At 42.8% G+C, this 22,018-nt stretch overlaps 1 protein-coding gene across 1 annotated transcript in view; it reads left to right on the top strand.

Annotated features, from left to right (window-relative positions):
* POLR2B (RNA polymerase II subunit B) overlaps positions 1-22,018 on the top strand; it is a 152,921-nt gene that overhangs the window by 10,222 nt on the left and 120,681 nt on the right. Inside the window, exons 3-4 of the mRNA XM_089689660.1 lie at positions 1,021-1,189; positions 5,881-5,977. Coding sequence (XP_089545786.1) covers positions 1,021-1,189; positions 5,881-5,977 — 266 coding nt within the window. The remainder of the gene's footprint in view (positions 1-1,020; positions 1,190-5,880; positions 5,978-22,018) is intronic.

The following is a 22,018-nucleotide window of genomic DNA, read 5'->3' as shown; positions in this document are numbered from 1 at the left end:
CGTGGTGGTATACACGCCGGTCTATAAGCGCAGATCTGCCATCTCATCCATTACCGAGCTGAGTACTGTAATACATTGTACATGCGCATGGCCCAATTGCAGCCTTCAGAGCTTTAATTAAGCCACACGAGAGACATATGAATAACACTCATATATGACACATTTAAAGTTCGACCAACAATACAAAATTTCCATGACAGTAAGTGGTACAATCATGATGTGATATGTATGCTTGTCTTAAAAAATGGATTAGGGCAAGTTCTTTTTATCCCTGAAAAGGGTCATTTTCTCAAGGTAACACATTTGGACTTGGGAAGTTGGTTAAAACGTACCTTCCTGTCTAACCTGAAAAAGGAAGTTCTTGTTACTGTTTATCCTCAAATTGTCTTGGTCAAGCTTGTAGTGGTTATTTTGTTGAACTATGGAAGGAGATTTACTAAAACTGGGGCACTCATAATCTTCCTTTCCTTTTAAAGGGTGGGTTCCCTTTTAAAAAAATAATAATAAATGCACATTTTTTGTAGGTAAACAAAGTGCATTTACTTTTTTTTTCTGTTTTTTTGTTTTGTTTCCAAAAAGCCTGGAAAGCATTGTACCAGCGATTGGCAGATTGCTGGTGCCCTACAGATTGCTGGTGCCCTACAAACTTGTCAGTGTAAGATGTCTGCTCGTACATTTTTCAAGAAGACAGTTTCACACTGACAGAAAGAATCAATGAACTATCAGTGCCACAGTAGTTCATTGAGAACTACAAGCTGACAGCTGAAGGTTGTTTTTTTTTTTTTTTTTTGTTTTTTTGTTTTGTTTTTTTACATTGGGACTGTTAGTAGGAGGAGAAGAGCTACTGTAGCTGTCATAACAGGGGATCAGGAGGCTAGTGCCTGAATATGGGTGTAACCTGTTAGGAAAGGTAAACTTATCCTTTAAGTCTTCTGTTTACCATCCCTGATTTCTTTAATTCACTTTTCCTAAAGGTCTCAATAACTGTAGATCAAATTTAAAAAAAAGTTTTCTTCTTAGTCTCCTAGGAATACCTACCAGTCTGCTATGGGCAAACAAGCTATGGGTGTCTATATTACTAATTTTCATGTTCGTATGGATACTTTAGCACATGTGCTGTATTATCCTCAAAAGCCCTTGGTTACGACAAGATCAATGGAGTACCTGCGTTTCAGAGAGCTACCTGCTGGTAAGCATATTTTTTTCACCTTATGTGCTCAAAGTATTTGGACTTTTGACTTTTAAAACAACTATCACTTCACATATTTGATGCTGCAGTCACCTAGGGTACAAAGTACTTATAGCATGCTGTCCCATCTTTCTTAGACCTGTAGATGCTGAGATCCAATATATGACCATGCACCCCAAACTCCATCCACTGATTTGTAACCACAACATTTCAATGAAATGGATGTGTGATTGATAATTGTCCTATGTGCGCTTTCACAGATACAGAAGGGGTGTGTCCGTTTAATACTGCAGAATAGACACTCACAGCAGTGCTCTTCCTGTGCTGCTCACATATACCCTGGCTATTTAGCAGCTTTCAGTGCTGTCAGAACAATGCCCCGCTTCCAGTAGTGCACATGGCTTGGCAATGGCGGCGTGAAGACCTGTTTGTGCTGAGCTCCCAATTTCCCCTTCAGCTATTCAACCCTCTCTAGAGACCATTCTTCCCGGTGTGAGTGCAGCCAAGCGGTGAAAGGTAAAGAGCACTGACAGGACTCTTGGCAGGACAGGGATGAAGCAGTTCTTCTCAGTATGGCGCAGCAGGCACAAGGCAATACCCTGGACCCAACTCCCCTTCATGTACCGCCAACATTCTTGACTTCTTCAATGGCCTCAGACACCACCTCAGACATGGCGGCGGCTTTTTTCCCCAGAACTCATTCAGTGGCAGTCGCCACACTGCTGGAGTATGTGGAGCTTAAGGAGCTGCTCTGTGCATTTGCAACTTAGGTGGACATGGAGGACGACGGCTGGAGGAGTCTCACAGGTAGGACAATCAGGCCATCACTTTCAATCCCTCACAGACAGTGTCTCCACCCGGGAGGCCTCTCTTTGGCATTATAGCTACACCTGGAGGATCATGAGGATCAGAGCCGCCACAATAACTGTGGCTCCAGGGTTCCCCGGAGGCCACAGAGAAGAACCTCCATGACACTGTGCTAGCCATCTTTCAGCGGATTTTGGGTCCTGCCCCATCTGTGCCTTTTGAGCTGGGCCCCAAACCAACTGATCCAAACATACTGCGGGACATCATCTGTAGACTTTGCCGTTATACTCACATAGAAGCTATTCTCCGACAGGCCTGGACCCTGGGCCCAGTTGACTTTGATGGAGCTGCGGTGAAGATTCTGTCGGATGTATCCCGTGCCACTCTACAGCACCAGGCCTTAATGTGCCCACTCTTGGATACTCTCCGTCATCTGGGTCACACATTCCGTTGAGCCTTGTTCACTGATGGTACGCTTGGGCTCTTCCTCCACTCTACATTGCCCGGAAGACTTACCTTATCTCTTTGCTTTCCTGGAGACATCGCCTTGTTCAGTCCCTAACTGTCTACAACTTTTGCTGGGCAGACTGATACGCTCAGGTGCATCCATTACCAGACAGGGCCTACCTCCTCTACCATCCAGACCCAGGCGCAGTATGCGTACCCAGCCTTCAGAGTTGACACGTTTGTCAGAAAAGTGTCACTAAACCCAGAACCCTGCTTTCACTATATCTGGTCTCCCACAGTACCTTTTTATCATCAGCAGTTGGAGCAGTCTTCTAAATTTAATCTCTTGGAGTGGCTGTGTGGGCTTTCACCTTCGGGTGCTCCCGCCATGTTTGGGGACTGGGGGATACTGCTGTTTGACCTGTGGTGAGCTCTCTGGGAGTTGGCCTATAGCCACATCCAGGACTTGCCCACTCATCCGCAGTTGATCTGATCTGTGGGTATGGCCTTTTTGGGGGCCTGGCTGGTAGGTGAAGCTACTACAGACCAGGCAGGGTGTTTACCTTCAAGGATCTTTTGATTTATGTAGCCTCCAGCCATTTTCATTGAGGGTATTGTGAACCTTGTGGCAGCACCTGCCCCGGGGATGCTGCGGTGTGCTCTGGGGACCTTCCTAGGTGGAGGGCAGATGGGGCTAGACTTCTCTCCCTGTCTTTACTGACAGACCTCCCTAGTTGATAATGGAAAAGCACCACAAGGGAAGACACCTCTAGTTTATTTCCTTATTTATTTTATCTTGGGTTTTTCCGTGTGCCCAATTTACATTCTATTTGTCACATTCTCTGTATTATATGACTCAGGAAGCTGGAGGGGAGGGAGCTGGTAATCTCTTACCTTTCCCTTCACTCTGTCACATAGGCCTGTGCTCACGAAGTGAGGTAGAGTATGTTAGTGCCTTTAATATTGCAGCTACAGTATTTACCCCCCTTCCTACTTCCAGGTTCTGGTTACTTCACTCTATTTCTATTTCTTACTTCACTTTCCTACCTACCCTACCCTTCCTACTCCTACCCTTCCCCTGCCTTCCTTTCTCCCCCCACTTTCCCTTTTTCCTTATTTGTAGCAGCCAGGAGGGCACTCCCTTCTTTTAGTTTCTCTCATTGGTTAATGGGATGGATGTCCTATGTGTCACATCCCTGAACGTTTATGGACTTGTGCGCAAAAGGTGGAGGATGTGACCCCCACTTATGACTCCTTGTTTGCTGCGAATTATCCATTGCTTAGCTCTCTATCCTCTCTTATGCATTCTTGGCAATTTCCTTTACTTCAGGCGAAGTTTATGCATTTATCTGGGCCAATAAGCACCCCAGAGTATCCAGAAATACGCTTTTTGCTCATAGACTCCAGGGTGGTCTTGGGGTGCTCAATGTAACCAAGTATTATCAGGCGAGCCAGATTGCCCCGCTGTCTATGTTGCATGCCTCTTCCGACGTCCCCCTTTGGGTCCTGTTGGAACTACCTAATTGTGCCCCTATCGCAACTTCGACGCTTCTATGGCTTCCCCCTGCCCTTCGCCTTATGGCACTGAGTCTGATGTTACTTCATGGCTTACAAGTCTGGGACTTGGTACGTTACTCTGGTGGCCTGATGTCACCTTTTTTGCCTTTGCTCCCAATTATTAACAACCCTCTTTTCCCACCGGGTTTAGATCATCCGGGGGCGTTTTCTTGGTGGGTGACTAATGGTTTTTCGCAGGTGCGACACTTTTTGATTTCTCGGTCCTTTCCCACCTGGAACTCTCTTCGGGAATCCCGGAATATCCCCCTGGCGGAATTCTTTCGATACCTTCAATTGCGACACTGGCTGCTTTCGTTGCGGAGCACTTCTGCTTTCCCGTACCAGAAATGTGCCTTTGAACAGCTTTGCCAACAGTGTCCGGGCGCTCCGGGCCTTATATCCCTTCTTTATGCAGCTCTGAACAGACGCTTGTCGCATACTTCTCTTTCATATGTTGTTCAGTGTGAGCGCGATCTGGGAGTGGCTGTGCATCCGGAGGACTGGAATAAGGCCTGGTCATTCATAGCTAAATGCTCATTTAATACGACCACACTGGAGGCAGCCTATAAAGTATTGTTTTGGTGGTATTGGATTCCGGCTCGGTTGGCCCGGGCTAACCCTGCCTGTAGTGATCTATGTTTTGGGGGTTGTGGCCATCGTGGAGATGTCTTGCATATCTGGTGGTCATGCCCGAGACTGTTTCGCTTTTGGTCTCGTGTGTTTGGCCTCCTTTTCACCTTGTTCCATCTCTCCATATGCTGGTATGCCCGGTATGCCTTGCTTGACTCGTGTCAAACCTGAACAGAAAGCCACCCTTGCGGCACTGCTTATGAAAATAGATGATAGAGTTAACACATAAGCAGTCTTTAGACACCGTAGTGGAGATAGGAACTCCTGAGTCTTCTTTTACAGGTGAAATCCCTTTTACAGAATAAGGCCAAGGCAGCAATGCAGTTTTGCAAGCAGTTATGTTCTCAATCCGGTGATAAATGTGGCAGTCTTTTGGCACATGCTCTAAGAGACCAACGCACACAGTCCTATATACCAAGCATCATCAGCAACATTGGTAAAAGGTGACCCTTTCTGCGCAACTAGCATCGACATTCTGTGACTTTTACTCGTGTCTTGATAATCTACCCGATGCACTGCTACTCTGCCTAGGCTAGTAGGCTACTTTACCGCCCCACAAATGCCAAAACATCTTTCCTCCATACGAGAGGAGCTGGAATCATCGATCACAATGAAGGAACAATGTAATTTGTTAGGTTTAGAGGAGCTTATGACAATTTGGCCCGTCACTCCAATACACAGTTGGGCCCTCATATGGTGGTGACCTTTAATGCCCTAGGGTGTACCACATCATTTCCTCCAGACACCTTGTTGGCCCACATTGTTGTCATTCCTAAGGAGGAAAAGGACCCTTCTGCATGTGAAAACGAAGAAAAATATGTGTTTTTGTTGTTGTGTTTTTTTTCAATTTGCGGTATTTTTTTTTCTCCAATTTTGGTATTTGTTTATACAGCAAACATAAAAAACCCAAAGTCCTTAAATACCACAAAAAGAAAGCTCTGTGTGAAGAAAAAAAAAATTAATTTGGGTACAGTGTTGCACGATTGAGCTAAAGTAGCACTGCTGAATAACGCAGTATATTTAGATCTGAGATTAGCCATGTGTTTTCATGCTATATTCACTTTTGTTAGTGGATATGGGTTAGGATTTGACATTTTTACACCAGCCACTTTAGTTTTGAGGGTGGTATGTTTTTGGTGGTGGTATGTCTTAAATATCCAGTTGATTTTTGTTTTAATACCTTATCAGCCATTTTAGCTGGTATATTTACAGTTTTTATGTCTTGTGTATTTTTCACTTTTATTATATAGGCATTAATTCTATTGTTGCTATTGCTTCTTATACTGGATATAACCAAGAGGATTCTGTCATCATGAACCGCTCTGCTGTGGACAGAGGTTTCTTCAGGTTTGTTTTTGCTAAATACACTGCCCTGGATCTAAAATCACATGATTACTTTAGTTATTCCTAACAAAGTTTTTAAAGTGTTATTGTCCATAAAAAGTCTGCATTTGCTAAATGTATTTATATTTCTGTTTCACTAATTTTTATTGATATTTTCAAGTAGTAAAAGACAATCAGTCGTCAATATAGGAATACAGACAATTCCACAACACAGGCGTAGAGCTACATAAGAGTCCTAAAGATAAGGAACATATTATCAGGAGCAACAATTTTCACCAGACATATCAATAATGCATATCATTAAGGTATTCAAATATGAGGAGTCTGTGCATCTAATGCATTTAACTATTTCAGAAACATTCGCCCAGCACTAAACAACCAGATAAAGTTGAAACCATTACCCTAATGAATCATGACCCATGTCACTCCATTAGATGTCATGTGCATATGTAAGAAAGAGAAAAGGGAAAATTGAGGGGGACCATAGTCTGTCCAAGAACCATTCCCAGCTGCCACTACTTCAGTTAATTGGATGGGGTTTGATAATAAAGTATCCAGGGATTCCAGATCTTCTCAGTGAGGAAAGTATCTTTCAAAATACTGGCCATCTTTTTTTTTTTATTATTATTCTCCAGGTTAGTTTCTATTTCATTACTGCCAGATCTACAACGAGACTGTTACAAGCGATGGCTTTTGCAATTTTGGTCATCAGGAACATGAAGCATGTTAGTGTTTTGTGTGTCTGGGAATCCTTTTGTTGGCTTTTTAAGGATGGCAACTCTAGGGTATTTAATGCTGATCTCCACATTAACCAAGTAATTCAGGGCATTTACCCTCATCCAGAAGCATTTGACTTTGGAACACATCCTGGGCTTGTGACACATTGTTCCCACCAGCCCACAGCCTTAAAAACAGAGCAGTCTCTGGTCATCTCCTGTACCGTGTCCGCAGTCTCTGGTCATCTCCTGTACCGTGTCCGCAGTCTCTGGTCATCTCCTGTACTGTGTCCGCAGTCTCTGGTCATCTCCTGTACCGTGTCCGCAGTCTCTGGTCATCTCCTGTACCGTGTCCGCAGTCTCTGGTCATCTCCTGTACCGTGTCCGCAGTCTCTGGTCATCTCCTGTACCCTGTCCGCAGTCTCTGGTCATCTCCTGTACCGTGTCCGCAGTCTCTGGTCATCTCCTGTACCGTGTCCGCAGTCTCTGGTCATCTCCTGTACCGTGTCCGCAGTCTCTGGTCATCTCCTGTACCGTGTCCGCAGTCTCTGGTCATCTCCTGTACCGTGTCCGCAGTCTTTGGTCATCTCCTGTACCGTGTCCGCAGTCTCTGGTCATCTCCTGTACCGTGTCCGCAGTCTCTGGTCATCTCCTGTACCGTGTCCGCAGTCTCTGGTCATCTCCTGTACCGTGTCCGCAGTCTCTGGTCATCTCCTGTACCGTGTCCGCAGTCTCTGGTCATCTCCTGTACCGTGTCCGCAGTCTCTGGTCATCTCCTGTACCGTGTCCGCAGTCTCTGGTCATCTCCTGTACCGTGTCCGCAGTCTCTGGTCATCTCCTGTACCGTGTCCGCAGTCTCTGGTCATCTCCTGTACCGTGTCCGCAGTCTCTGGTCATCTCCTGTACCGTGTCCGCAGTCTCTGGTCATCTCCTGTACCGTGTCCGCAGTCTCTGGTAATCTCCTGTACCGTGTCCGCAGTCTCTGGTCATCTCCTGTACCGTGTCCGCAGTCTCTGGTCATCTCCTGTACCGTGTCCGCAGTCTCTGGTCATCTCCTGTACCGTGTCCGCAGTCTCTGGTCATCTCCTGTACCGTGTCCGCAGTCTCTGGTCATCTCCTGTACCGTGTCCGCAGTCTCTGGTCATCTCCTGTACCGTGTCCGCAGTCTCTGGTCATCTCCTGTACCGTGTCCGCAGTCTCTGGTCATCTCCTGTACCGTGTCCGCAGTCTCTGGTCATCTCCTGTACCGTGTCCGCAGTCTCTGGTCATCTCCTGTACCGTGTCCGCAGTCTCTGGTCATCTCCTGTACCGTGTCCGCAGTCTCTGGTCATCTCCTGTACCGTGTCCGCAGTCTCTGGTCATCTCCTGTACCGTGTCCGCAGTCTCTGGTCATCTCCTGTACCGTGTCCGCAGTCTCTGGTCATCTCCTGTACCGTGTCCGCAGTCTCTGGTCATCTCCTGTACCGTGTCCGCAGTCTCTGGTCATCTCCTGTACCGTGTCCGCAGTCTGTTGGTTCAGAATACTTGATCATATTTAGATAGTAATGCTATTTTGGCAGACCTCTCCATCCAGGATGAAGAGTTGGAAGACAACATTGCAACTTCCTTTAACAAACTTTCATACAGATGGGAATAATTAGATCTCTTAAAGGATAAGTTTACCAAAAAATAATAAATGCACCTTTTTTGCAAGTAAAAAATGTGCATTTATTATTTTTTGGTTTTGGAGCATTTAAAGCATAGCACCAGCGATCAGCAGATCGCTGGTGCCATGCAGGTCTCCATGAAGACCTGTCAGTGTATCTGTGTTCCCGTACATGTCGTATGGACTAACAGATCCTTACTAACAGGAAGACTCAATGAACTACCGTGTAACTACTTATTACAGGATAAGTTCACCTTTGGGGGCATGTGACATGTTCCACCCATTTTTAGGGTGGAACATGGAACATATTCCCAATGCTGCAGCTGCTGCCTGATTTCCCTATGGAGCACCTCAGTAGTTCATTGATTCCTCTTGTCAGTATGCTTGCCCATACGGGATGTACGAGCAAGCAGATATACTGACAGGTCTGCAGAAGACCTGCATGGCACCAGCGGTCTGCTGATCACTGGTGTAATGCTTTACAGGCTCCTGCAACAAAAAAATTACTGCACATTTTTTACCTGTAAAAAAAAATGTGAATTTATTTTTTTCAAAACGTGAACGTATGCTTTAACTGTCCCTGATCCCCAAATATGATGAGGCCGATTGCCACCTAAACTTATACTGGTTTTTGATACTCCGCAGGGCATCCTCATCCCAATTAATATAAAAGGCTTCAGACTACTCCCAGTTCACTTTGAGGCCAAAGATCTTCCCAAACTGATTGAGAAGTTAGAACAGCACCTGTAAAGAGGTGTGTGGAGAGGTGACAAAAAGTCATCCACAAATAAGGTACAAATGGGCTGTTTACATTCACTCTCCACACCAAGGATATCAGATTGGGTATGCTTGCTATTGGCAAGGCTTTTATGGCAATGATGAATAAAAGGGCTTCCCTGTCTAGCTCCAGATGCAAAAGATGGCATCCCTGGCTAGCTCCATATGCAATATTAATAGTCTCGAATATCTAGCAATAGTAACATTCCTTTCCTCGAGCCACCCCCATCCCAAGAGGAGTGTAGCACTGAGTTTAAATTTATAGTCGTCCTGATCTAGTCAGATACCAGCTTATCAAATACAAACCCGACTTGGTCTGCAAGGATGTAGTAAGCAATAAAGCCATTCAGTCTATTAGCATACATTTTTGCTAGTAATTTATAAGCACTATTTATTAAAGAGTGTGTTCTATAGTTGGCTATATTGCTACAGTCTCTGTTCAGTTTTTGACTAAGGCTGATAAAAGCTCTATTAGAGTCAACTTTCATAGGATCACCACACTGAATGGCAGTTAAGTAGCTGACCAAGTGAGAGACCAAGATCGGCACAAATTTCTTGTAATACAGGGCTGTGAGCTCATCGGATCTTGTTGCTTTTGAGGATTTAGATTGTTTTAAAGCGAGGGTCAACAACTAGTAGAACTCGGCCAGGTAACTGGTAGATCATAGTCAGGGCTTAATGACCTGCCATCCCAGAGAATCAAACAGACTGCACTGCAGAGGGACTACTTGTAAAGTTGGAGCTGTAATAGGGAGCAAGAGCCGCATAATCTGATGCCTCCTCTGTAGTACTGGCTACTACACCCTGTCATGGTTGGTTGGTGTAGCTCCTGCCAAGCATGACCCAATCAAGTGAATGAGGCCACTCTGCAAGTGCCCTGCAGCCTTGTGCAATACTGCAAACAAAGGGTTAAACAGGCAATGGTGTGTTGCTTTCTCACCATGTGCTTTAACCCCCTGGACGCATGCAGTTATGGGTTGCTTGCAAAGTGGTCCCATTTACTTGTATGGACCTGATTGGCAAGTGGTAGCATCCACCAAAAGCAACAGGGGGTATAATTCTTGCTGTGGCATGTGTACACCTTTTGGATACTGCCTCAGCAGCTAAAGGGGGTAGGGATGCAGGGCGGTAAAACCGTGACTCAATCACAGGGTTTTACCTCCCCCCAAATTTACATATGAGCGAGCCCTAAGGGCGCTGCTGCTGGATGCAACTAAAAGCTCATTCACATGTGCAACAGGCACTTCTGCTCCTCTGCAAGGTGATCTGGTATGTGTGACAGGTAGTGAGGAGGTGATATGCTGCCTCCTCACCACTTGATTTAAACCCATGATTGTTGCGCAATGCACGCGATTTTGACATGGTAGTACAGCAGTTAGAGGTTTAAATCAGGTGTGAGGAGGTAACACTGTGCCTGGTGATCTTTGACTTCTGCCAGGTTCAGGTAGATCTCCACCTCTTTAAGGTTGCCCAACCCTGCTTTAATGCCATGAGTACTTCAGCTTGGGTGATCTTGGGCATCCCTAGAAGTATAGGATGGGACAGGCAGACAAGAAATCCTGCTGTCGTAGTATGTGATTAAAGGAGTTAAATTCTTTAACCTATTATCGCCGCAGGCATATATGCAGCCTCTCAGCAGGTGGGCTTTAAGGTTGAGCAGCCGCATATATGCATCTAGATGCATATATATGCATCTATATGTAAACAGTTTACAGTGCTGAAAGTGCACTCCCGGCAATGTATTTAAACAGTCTTGGAAAGCTCCCGATGCATACTTGCGACCGGGAGCTTTCGATCATATGACCGCCGACACGACCATATACAGTGGTCAGATTGCAATACCCGCATCCACCTTCCGCCATTTTGATCCACTTAAAGGACCGAAATGGGTTAAGTATTGCTAAAGGATTCTAAATAAGTGAACTAAGATGTTACTTTAGTTACTAAAGTTGACCTTGGAATACTACACTTAGAAGCACCTTCCTGTCTCATCTTCCTCCACACGGTTTGCTTCCACTCTTAGTTGTGCTGCTCAGTACCGGTTTTCCTTTACACCTCCACCGACGCGCCCTACTACACATTCTATAAGTAAGTAAACTGTCTGCCCTGTTTGATTTCAGGAACTGTCATCACTAACCATCTAGGAGTTAATTTTCGAGCCAGTAAATTCCCAGGTCGGTTGCCCAGGGAGTAAAATTTCGCAAATTAGTGTTTCCCAGCCTTGATAAACATAATTTAAGCTCCAGTCGAGTTAGAAGTTTACTAATCCGCACCTGGAATTGCAGAGCAAAAAAATATTCAACTCTGATGTATAAGGGCCTCAGGATTTTTTTTCTTGTATCTAGAAGCTAATTGGATGAGTATGTCCCTGATGAAGGCCTTATTTGCTGCCCAGTTAATTTGTTTAGAAGTATCCTCAGGGTCCTTGATGGTGAAGAATTCCTTCAGGTGCAACTCCAACGCTAACCTTAGGAATAGTATAGACAGTGGCAACTACTGACAAGTGATCAGACCAGGGGACTGCCAATATTTTAGATTTAAATGGGCACAGCCCAGGCCAGAGTGAAGATGTGGTCAATGCTGGAATAGGTAGAATAAACGTTAAAGCAATAAGCAGCACAGTGGCTAAGTGGTTAACACTTCTGCCCAACAGCACTAGGGTAGTCAGAATACCAACCACGGCACTACCTGTCTGGAGTTTGCATGTTCTCCCTGTGCCTACATGCCCAAACTCCAAAGACATATGGTAGATTCATTGGCTCCTGTCTAAATTGGCCCTAGCAAGTATATGTATGAATGTGAGTTAGTGACCTTAGATTGTACACTCCTTGAGGGTTAGGGACTTTAGTGAATGTGCAATATATGTAAAGCACGTAAATTGATGGCGCTATACAAGTCCCTAAAATTAAGTAAAATCACACTTGGAGGCATTAAATTTCCTCCAAACATCAATCCTATTGTATTGAAGTAATGTAAATTTAATGGCCTCTTTAGAGGGATGTTGGACTTGAATATCTGGAGTAGGCTAATATTTGAATCCCCTCCTAAGAACGCAAACCAAACAAAATGGGAAGACAAAGTTTGAAAAGAGCAACTGGTCTGTATTAGCAGAGTAAAAGGTCCTAAAGTCTCTTGTACATCCTCTATTTCTGCCACTAGAAGGTGTCTGTCAGGATCCATAATGAGAAGCGGGGAAAAGGATAACCATTTTGAGATACAGATTGCCACTTCCCCATGTTTTGTCTGAACCATTAGTGAAGTAGGAAAAGGGGATATTGACTGTGAATGAAGGTGGGCTTGTATGTAGAAGTTATTTGGGTCTTCTGTAGAAAAAACACTTCTGCTTCCATGTAATGGTAGTACCGAAAGCTCTTTTGGCACATGACTGGTCAGTTCAGTCCCTGTGTATTATAGGTCTAGGATTGGTAGCCATAGTAGAAAAGTGAACCAAAAATGCTTACCCTACCAATCTGATTGCCACAATATCGTATGCATTCTTTCAGAAGAGAGCAATTCCATAAGAGAGTGGCAAAATAGAGACATCTATTAGCAACAAAAGGAAGCCTTTTATTGAAAAACCATAATGACCAGAAAAAAGTCAAATGCAACCTAGCCGCAACAACATTCTGCAGTATAGTCCACTTAAGCCAAAATAATAGGTGAAAGTGGAGTCAAAGGGGTGCACATGTATACTGAACATCAGCAGACAGAAATTGAAACTCAGGAAACATACATTTAAAATCAGGCAAGGAAACTGTCACCACATGGAGGGATCAACCCAAACGTGACTAATTTGGGGACCCTGAACAATAAAACCGGTAGGAAATAAGATCTATTCCCAACTTTTCACATCAGGCTGTTTATTTTTGTTTACAAACTGTTTTATTGGAAAAGATTTTACATAATAACATGAGGTAACAATTGTAATGCATAACTATATTAACAAATATACATATTTAAGTAAGCTATCAAAAATATATATCTACTTGTTACTTCTCAGTTCAAGAACCAAAAAAGCAGTTTTAAATCTAGAATCTAACAAGAGGCTCCAGGTGAGGTTCTGGACATCTAATTCCAGTCTTTTTTTTTACACTTATTCCATAATTTCAGGGCGTGCACTACTGTCGTATTACGAGTTGCGATAGAATGCATTGGGGTAGAATTAGCCCAAAGGAGACCTGAAAAGTAAAATTGTGAGATAGAGGAAGTTTCGAATAAGAAATTTCAGGTTTGAGCTAATTGTTAGTCTACAAGTAATACAATATACCCATAGGCAGGCCCTAGACGGGCCGTTTATCTAACGATAAATGAAAAATCGGTAGGCGCCGTTGCTGCCACTATTGTCCACGAAAAATGGCTGTTTTTCGTGGTTTTTCCAGCATGACTGATAAAAGTAAATGAGAAGATCCACAAAAAATGGCTGACGGGCGGGCCCCACTAACAGCGTGAATATCGGCCGATTTTTCGTGCGGACGAAAAATCGGCCGATAAACGACCCATCTATGGCCTGTTGTGGGGAGTCCTAAACATCAAGATTTTAGTAAGTGATATAGGATATTTTTTTTTTTTTTATAATAGAATATCTTGGGGGTTTATCATTCCATATATATGTATTTATGGCTGATTGTAGTTTAGAAAGACACATTTTAGATAGTGAAATAGGGAGTGCTCAAAAAAGGTATAGTGATTGGGGATATATACATTTATTTTAATAGCAATTATTCTTACCAAGAAAGGTGAAATGAGGTCCAGATTTTAAGGGTTTGGTGATTTTTTTATGTTCTAATGAAGGATAGTTTATATTGAAATAGATTTTGGTAATTGGCTGAGAGGGAGATGCCTAAATATGGAACTGTAATACACCAAGTGAATGGGAATTTTGATTTTGAGATTTTCTAGTTCTAAAGGGGAAAAATTAATTGGTAACGCTAATGATTTAGAAACATTCACTTTAGAAACTAAATGTGCCAATTTATCAAGTCTAAAAGTATCTAAAAGATTGAGAACTAATATTAAGGGGTTGTCAAGAATAGTAAGGCTTCATCAGCATATAAACATTTTAAATGTACTGTACATGAACCTTTGGAATAATCAGAGATATCTGGATATTGTATAATGGCTGTAGATAAGTTATAATGCTAGTGCAAATAGGAGTTGTGATAAGAGACATCCCTGTCTGGTACCGCTACCAAGGGGAAGAACTCAGAATTACAACCTGGTATTTTATTACAGGGTTTTGGGTTAAGATATAAAGCCTCATATGCATGCAAAAACTCCTCTTTAAAGCTTTGTATATATCAAGACCTAATAATAGCTTATGTGAACATAAGTTGGATAATAGTCGCCAGCCGAATATTATCCGTGATCTGGTGGTTAGGGATAAAGCCAGATTGATGAATAGGTAACAATGAAGGAATTATGGATATTATCAACATCTAATAATAGCTTATGTGAAAATAAGTTGGCATCTTTGATAATAGCCGCCAGCCAAATATTATCCATGGTAGCTTATGTGAAAATAAGTTGGCATCTTGGATAATAGCCGCCAGCCGAATATTATCCATGGTAGCTTATGTGAAAAAAAGTTGGCATCTTGGATAATAGCCGCCAGCCGAATATTATCCATGATGTGGTGGTTAGGGATAAAGCCAGATTGATGACTAGGTAACAATGAAGGAATTATAATATCCTATTAAAAATGTTTAGATTATTACAGATTTTGGTCTTAAATTTGGGGGTAGGGAAAGCTCTTTATTTGGTTTAGAGAGTAGGGACATATTGGCAAGTACCATCTCTTCAGCAAAGTTATGGCCTTGTAGAATGTCAAGAGAACCAGAGAGTACACAGAGACAGATTGCACGGAACCCAACGTGCTTTTATTGGGGAGGTTTTTGGGGCACAGACAACAGTTCCTTTAGTCCATAGGTCCACACCAGACACAGCAACACAGTACAGTTCTCTGGAAGGCAATATGGAACAACAGGGGTATTGTAATCCACAGGGTTAGTCCACTCAGGAGGCTCCAGGCAGGGATGGGTTAAGTCCAGGCAGGTTCACGGAGAACAAGGGGTTAAGTCCAGGCAGGGGATAGATCCAGCCAGGCAGATTCACAGGGACAGCAGAAGATTCCTCCACAGTGCAGGGATTCCAGGCAGCACAGACAGTCCAGGAGATGAGGAGGAGGACGGGGGATGGTTGGATGAGAGAAGCTGGCCCTCAGCACAGCCTTCCCTCACACACGCAGCCAGGAGAACACACAGGGGTTTTCCTTGCTCTCTCAAGTATAGAGCCTTGTTGGTAACCGGATACTTCCTGTTGGGTTACCATGGCAACAGGCCCTGTCTCCCAGGTCTCCAGACTTGCCCAGGGAGCTCAGGAATTTGTGCATGAGGGGGGAAGGGAGGAGGGGGCCTGTTTGTGGATTCCTTCAGCAGGAGGTCAGACTGCAAGCCAGGGGGGTGAAGGGCTGCCTGTGTCAGGGACACGGAGGACTAGAAGACCCAGCATGGACGGGACAGAAGAGTGAGGGGCTGCTGAGGGGTGGGAGGTGGCAGCCAGCAAACCTGGAGGATGGAGAAGGAAGGACCAGCTCCGTGACATAGAATATAATTCTATAATGGTGTCAGTTTAGGTGCCAGAATTGTGGAATTTTTTTATAATGGATGTATATCCATCTGGACTGGGAGCAGAGACTTTTCAAAGGGAATTAACCTCCCTGGCGGTATTCCCGAGTGTAGCTCAGGGTTAATTATCAGCTACCCTCGGGATTAACCTGCAGCGTTTCTCTGGGATTCCCTCGATTACTTACCTTGTCCTTCGCTTCCGCGATGTGTCCCCTGCAGCATTCCCGGCCATCTCCTCCAGCTGATGCCGGCATCCGTCTTCCGGGTTCTGGTCCCTGCGAGCATCGGGACGTACGGGGGCCAGAACCGGCGGGAAATTTAAAAATGTTAAAAAGTGACTTTCACTAATACACTAAAATCGCATAGTAAAACATTACTGTTTCAAAGCGTTTCACATACATTTTGTCCCTACTGCTTTGTCCTGTGCCCTGCCTGCATTTTTACTGTTCTTTCTGCCTGCAAACTGATAAAAATCCATGGCGTCCAAAAAGTATCCCTTTATGTCAAAAGCGATTTTAGACCAGCTAGAATACAGCAATAGTGAATCAGAACCACTTGCAGAATTGAGTGATAATGATTTGTGGGGAAATTCGTCATCAGACACTGAAAATGATTTTACGACTAAGCTCAGTGATGTGCGAACTTGGCGCTATATTTCAAAATTCTGTGTTTTTTTGGTTTGTTTATATTATTGAATTACATTTATTATTTTATTTTTTATGATTATTTATTATATTATTTATGATTTCGTGTTTCAGATTTCATATCCGGGATGTTTACTAGACTCTTGTTCGGACAGATTTCAGTGAGTTATTCCTAAAAATGACAGGCCTACAATAAAAAAAAAAAACCTATTACCATTCAAAAAAAATGTACCGCTTTCAGCACAGAAATATTGACATAATCATACCGCTAGGGAGGTTGATAACCACTGCTATTTCTGCTACTGTAAATGGAGCATTAAGAGTTTGTATTTGTGATGGGGAAACATTGGGTATAGAGATTTTGAGAAACCAGGACATTGTTTTGGGGGATATAGAACTCTGAGAGTGGTGAAAGAAGAGATGAATAAAATTTTTCAATCTTTAGTATGTGTCATGGAAAGACCAGAAGGGGTATTTCATTTGTATACGTGTGGAGGTTTAATTGATTCAGTTTTCTTTCAAACATTGTGGAAGAAGCATTGCCATATTCAATAATAAAAATTTTGGCTTGGATCAGTGCCTTTTCAACTCTATTGGATAACAAAGCATCAAATTCCAGGTGTTTTTTCTCTGAGAAGGAGAAGGGGAGGCTTTGAGGAAGAGGAATCCCATCTGGGAAGTAGAGCGTTTTGGTACTAATCAGGCAGTGTGATTGCCAGACACATGGCAGGGGCTTTGCATATTGATGGAATTCATAAGAGAAGCGGAAGAGATCCCAATAGAAACACCTGGTTTTATGTTCCTCCAATTTATCCCGAATAGCCGCAATCGGGTTCTCCATCTGTTCAAGAGTTGAAGCACTGGCTGCCAAAAGGCTTGTAGCTTGGGGCTTTACCAGAGAATATGTATAATGGTCCCTGGGTCATGTTCGCATCTCCAGCAATAATTGGATTGGTTTGGGAATAGCTTGGCTAAAATCGATGGGGTCTGTACCAGCGCATGATGATTTTGTAGGTGGTTTCTTGGTACTTACTGCAAAGGGAGGACTTCTGCGTGAAGGAAAGGATGCCTTCCTTTTGGTGTTCAGTGAAGGAGACTTGCAGATCTTTCTCCCACTTTGTAAAGAAAGGTAGATCCGCAGTGGCATGAAGGTCCAGTAGGGTTTTATAAGAGAGCGGGATCTCCTTGCCTAAGCAGAGCTCCTATAAGTAGAGTTTCTGGGAGAAGAGAGCAAGTTTGGGCAGGGAACAAAGAAAATGCGGAAACTGGATAGCTATCCATTGCAAGAGGTGCTCGGCTAGTTGGCATAGGCTTAATAGGAATCCAGCCTGAAGGCCGAAGATGTGGGAGGCCCATTAGAGCCTTTTTGGGGCCTGCGATAGAAAAATCTGGTCCGTAAACCCTGGGTGTCCGACAATCGTTGTCATGGGGGAAAGAAAACTAGATAAGGAAGATAGATGGATAAATCTGTCCATTTCCACAAAAGTGGGGTCAGTCAAGGGATGGGTAACTTGAGAACTTCCTGCCCAAGGCAGGATGGCCAGCAGTGCGTGAGCCTCCTCTAGTCTTAATGCCACCCAGAGTTTCCAGTCATTGCGGCACCAGTCAATGACCCAGGTCATGTGTGTCACCATGTAGTACAAAGCAGGGTCAGGAAAGCCTATTCCACCCCTAGTTTTTTTTTTTTGTTAATATTTTATTAAATTTTTCATTTCATCTATTCCATTCCAATATAAAAATTCAATGTCACTTCAAATATTTTCACCCAAAATACAAAATTACAAATACAAACCTTCCCCCGCCCCCCCCCTCCCAATCCATACCTTCCCCTCCTCCCCCTCTCTTCCACTCCCCTCCCCCTGCCTTCCACTCCCCTCCCCCTGCCTTCCACTCCCCTCCCCCTGCCTTCCACTCCCCCTCTCTTTCACTCCCCTCCCCCTCCCTTCCACTCAGCACCAATCCTCTTCTTTTTTTGGAGTCCTAGGGTTTTCTATATACTTTCAATTAGTTTAACCTTCTTAAACTCCTCCCACTTTCACGTCTCACGAAGACCTTCCATTTTATCTTCATCTAAATGGCATAATTCCTCCATTCTATATATCTGATCTACTTTCTTAATCCAATCCATTATATTTGGTACTCCCTTTTCCATCCACAATTAACTGTTAACTCTTTTGCATGTAAAAGACATATCCCTGAGTCCTTTAATATTTTTATCCCTGTTATTTCTTGTATCTGCTGGATTATTTCTTCCCAATATTCTTGGATTTTATAAGACTCCCACCAAATGTGACCTACTGTACCCTGTTCCCCACATCCCCTCCAACATAAAGGTGATTTATCTCTATTTTGTTTGTGTACTATATTTGGTGACATATACCACCTCGCCAAACATTTATAGTTCATCTCTACATCTTTCATACATACATTACCGTGTGTTCACTTATAAATCTTTTTTTTATCTTCTATCTTAACTCCTAATTCTCTTTCCCATTTCCCCATATATGCCGGTGCCATGCTTGTTATTAATGTAGTAAGAATTTTATATATTTTTGAAGTTCTGTGTTTCCCGTCCCCCCGTGTACTAAACAAACGTTCAAATGGATTCCACTTTTCTTTCTTCCTTAAGGGCCTCGGGAGTCTTTCTCCAAAAGGTTTCATTTGTAACTAACGCCACTCATCCACTTTAATAAACAACTCCTTTTTCATTTCCCCTAAGGGGCATATTTCCTCACCATTCATTAGATCTCTTAATTGTGCATCTCCTTTTTTTTTATCCATCTCCCTGCAATCTTTTCATTCCCCGGCGGGAAGAAATCTGTGTTTGCGATAGGCATTAACATTGAGCTAAATTCCCACCCCATCTGTTTGTGCATTGTGTCCCAAACTCCCGTACCCATTCATGTGAGTATGCTTGTACTATCCATCATTCCATGACCGTGAGGTGGTAACCATATTATCTTGCCCAAATGTGCTTTACTTAATGTTTTCAATATTTATCCAACTTTTCCCCTGTGCATTGTGTATCCAATCAAAAATTTGTGCTATTAATACTGTTATAATATCTTTTAAAATCAGGAACACCTAATCCCCCATTTTCTTTATCTCTAGTTAGAACTTCATAACTTATTCTAGGTTTTCTTTTCCTCCATATAAACTTTGTCATGATTTTTTTCATTATCCTAAAATACTGTTCTGGCAGCCTTATTGGAATCATCTGGAATTTATATAAAATTTTTGGAACAATTACCATTTTAATTAAATTTATTCTTTCTAGCCAAGATATACCACCTATCCCAAATTTTTTCATTTCTTCTTTGATTTAATTTAATAATGGAATATAATTTGCCTTATATAAATTCTTTAGGGATGCTGTTAACTTTATTCCTAAATATTTTTGTTTTTTCCTTCCACGAGAAGGAAGCCTCTCTCTCTCTCTCTCTCTCTCTCTCTCTCTCTCCTTGGTAGATTTATATTCAAGATTTCCATTTTAGTTGGATTGAATTTTAAATTAGACAGCTCCCCATAATCCTTCAGTGCCCTCATAAATTGGGTAATGTTATCCTTGGGTTACCTACATAGAACAGCAAATCATCAGCATATGCTGCTACTTTATGCTCTGTCTCTCCCACACAAATTCCCCTAACATCTATGTTTTTCCTTATTTTTGCCAAAAGGGATTCTAAGGACAGGACAAACAACACAGGTGACAATGGACATCCGTGCTGGGTCCCATTATACATCTTAAAGTTCTCTGATATTTCCCCATTAACCTTTATTGCCGCCGTTTGGCTTACTATACAATTTCTCTATCCATATTCTCATTCTAGGACCTATTCCCAAAACTTTCAGTGTATCTAACATATAAGCCCAGTCTAATCTGTAAAATGCTTTCTCAGCATCTATCGACATTAACAAAACAGGAGATTTTTCGCTTTTACTTTTTTGTATAAGCAGCAATGATCTTAATCCATTGTCCCTACCCTCTCTCCCAGGGAAAAACCCCACCTGATCCATATGAATCCACTCAGCATTAAGTCTTTTACCCTGTCTGCTAGCACTTTTGCATATACACCCTGGTCCAAATTATTATGAAAATTCTATTTAAGTGTCACAAAGATTACATTTTTTTTTTTTTCCAGTTTAACACATGGATGGCATTGTGTCTTAGGGCTCTTTTGATCACTGAAAACAATCTCCGACACCTGTGATAATTAGATTGGCAGGTGAGCCCAATTTAAGGAAAAACTACTAAAGGAGGGTGTTCCACATTATTAAGCAGAGCACCATTTTCAAGCAATATGGGGAAGTAAAAGGATCTCTCTGCTGCCAAAAAGAGTGAAATAGTTCAATGCCTTGGACGAGGTATGAAAACATTAGATATTTCTCGAAAACTTAAGCGTGATCATCGCACTATTAAGAGATTTGTGGCTGATTCAGAGCACAGACGGGTTTGTGCAGATAAAGGCACATTAAGGAAGATTTCTGCCAGATCCATGCATCGGATCAAGAGAGCAGCTGCTAAAATACCATTACATAGCAGCAAAGAGATATTTGGTGCCTCTGGAGTCCCACGGACATCAAGGTGTAGAGTCCTCCAGAGTCTTGCAACTGTGCATAAACCACCTATTCGGCCACCACTAACCATTGCTCACAAGCAGAAATGGCTGCATTGGGCAGAAATATACATGAAGACTAATTTTCAAACAATCCTGTTCACTGATGAGTGCCGTGCAACCCTGGCTGGTCCAGATGGAGTAGTGGATGATTGGTGGACTGCCACCCTGTTCCAACAAGGTTGTGACATCAGCAAGGCGGTGGTGGAGTTATGTTTTGGGCCGGAGTCATGGAAACAGAGCTTGGTGGCCCTTTTAGGGTCCCCGAAGGTGTAAAGATGACCTCTGCAAAGTATGTGGAGTTTATGACTGACCACTTTCTTCGCTGGTACAGAAGGAAGAACTATGCTTTCCGTAATAAAATCATCTTTATGGACAATGCACCATCTCATGCTGCAAAGAATACCTCTGCATCAATGGCTGCTATGGGGATAAAAGGAGAGAAAGTCATGGTGTGGCCTCCATCCTCCCCTGACCTCAATCCTATTGAGGACCTTTGGAGCATCCTCAAGCAAAAGATATGAGGGTGGGAGGCAGTTTACATCCAAACAGCAGCTCTGGGAGGCTATTCTGACATCTTGCAAACAAATTCAAGCAGAAACTGTCCAAAAACTCACAAGTTCAATGGATGCAAGACTTGTGAAGCTGCTATCAAATAAGGGGTCCTATGTTAAATGTAACGTGACCTGTTAAAATGTTTAAAAAGTTAAAATGTTGTTAAAAGTTTGATTGAAATAGCTTTTGATATCAGTAAATATGCTGCAAACACAACAAATGACAATTTTCAGTTCTTTACAACCTATAAAGTGTTTTGAAACTTACTGTGCGTAATAATTTGGAACAGTGCATTGTAAGTTTGTTTTTTTTTTTTTTTATGTTTAAAAAAAATACTGTTATTAGGAGGTTTGTTAAATAAAATTTGAATTGTACTCTTAATAGTTGATAACATGAGAATTATGCTGACTTATTTACATCAATTATTTAGGTAAATGAGAAAAATATCATTTGCATAATAATGTGGAA

This window comes from Staurois parvus, unplaced genomic scaffold (genome assembly GCF_062004578.1).
Source record: "Staurois parvus isolate SC_StPar_1 unplaced genomic scaffold, SC_StPar_1.0 ptg000489l, whole genome shotgun sequence".
NCBI lineage: Eukaryota > Metazoa > Chordata > Amphibia > Anura > Ranidae > Staurois > Staurois parvus.
Note: the sequence above shows the minus strand (reverse complement) of the source record. Positions and strands in the feature narration are given on the sequence as shown.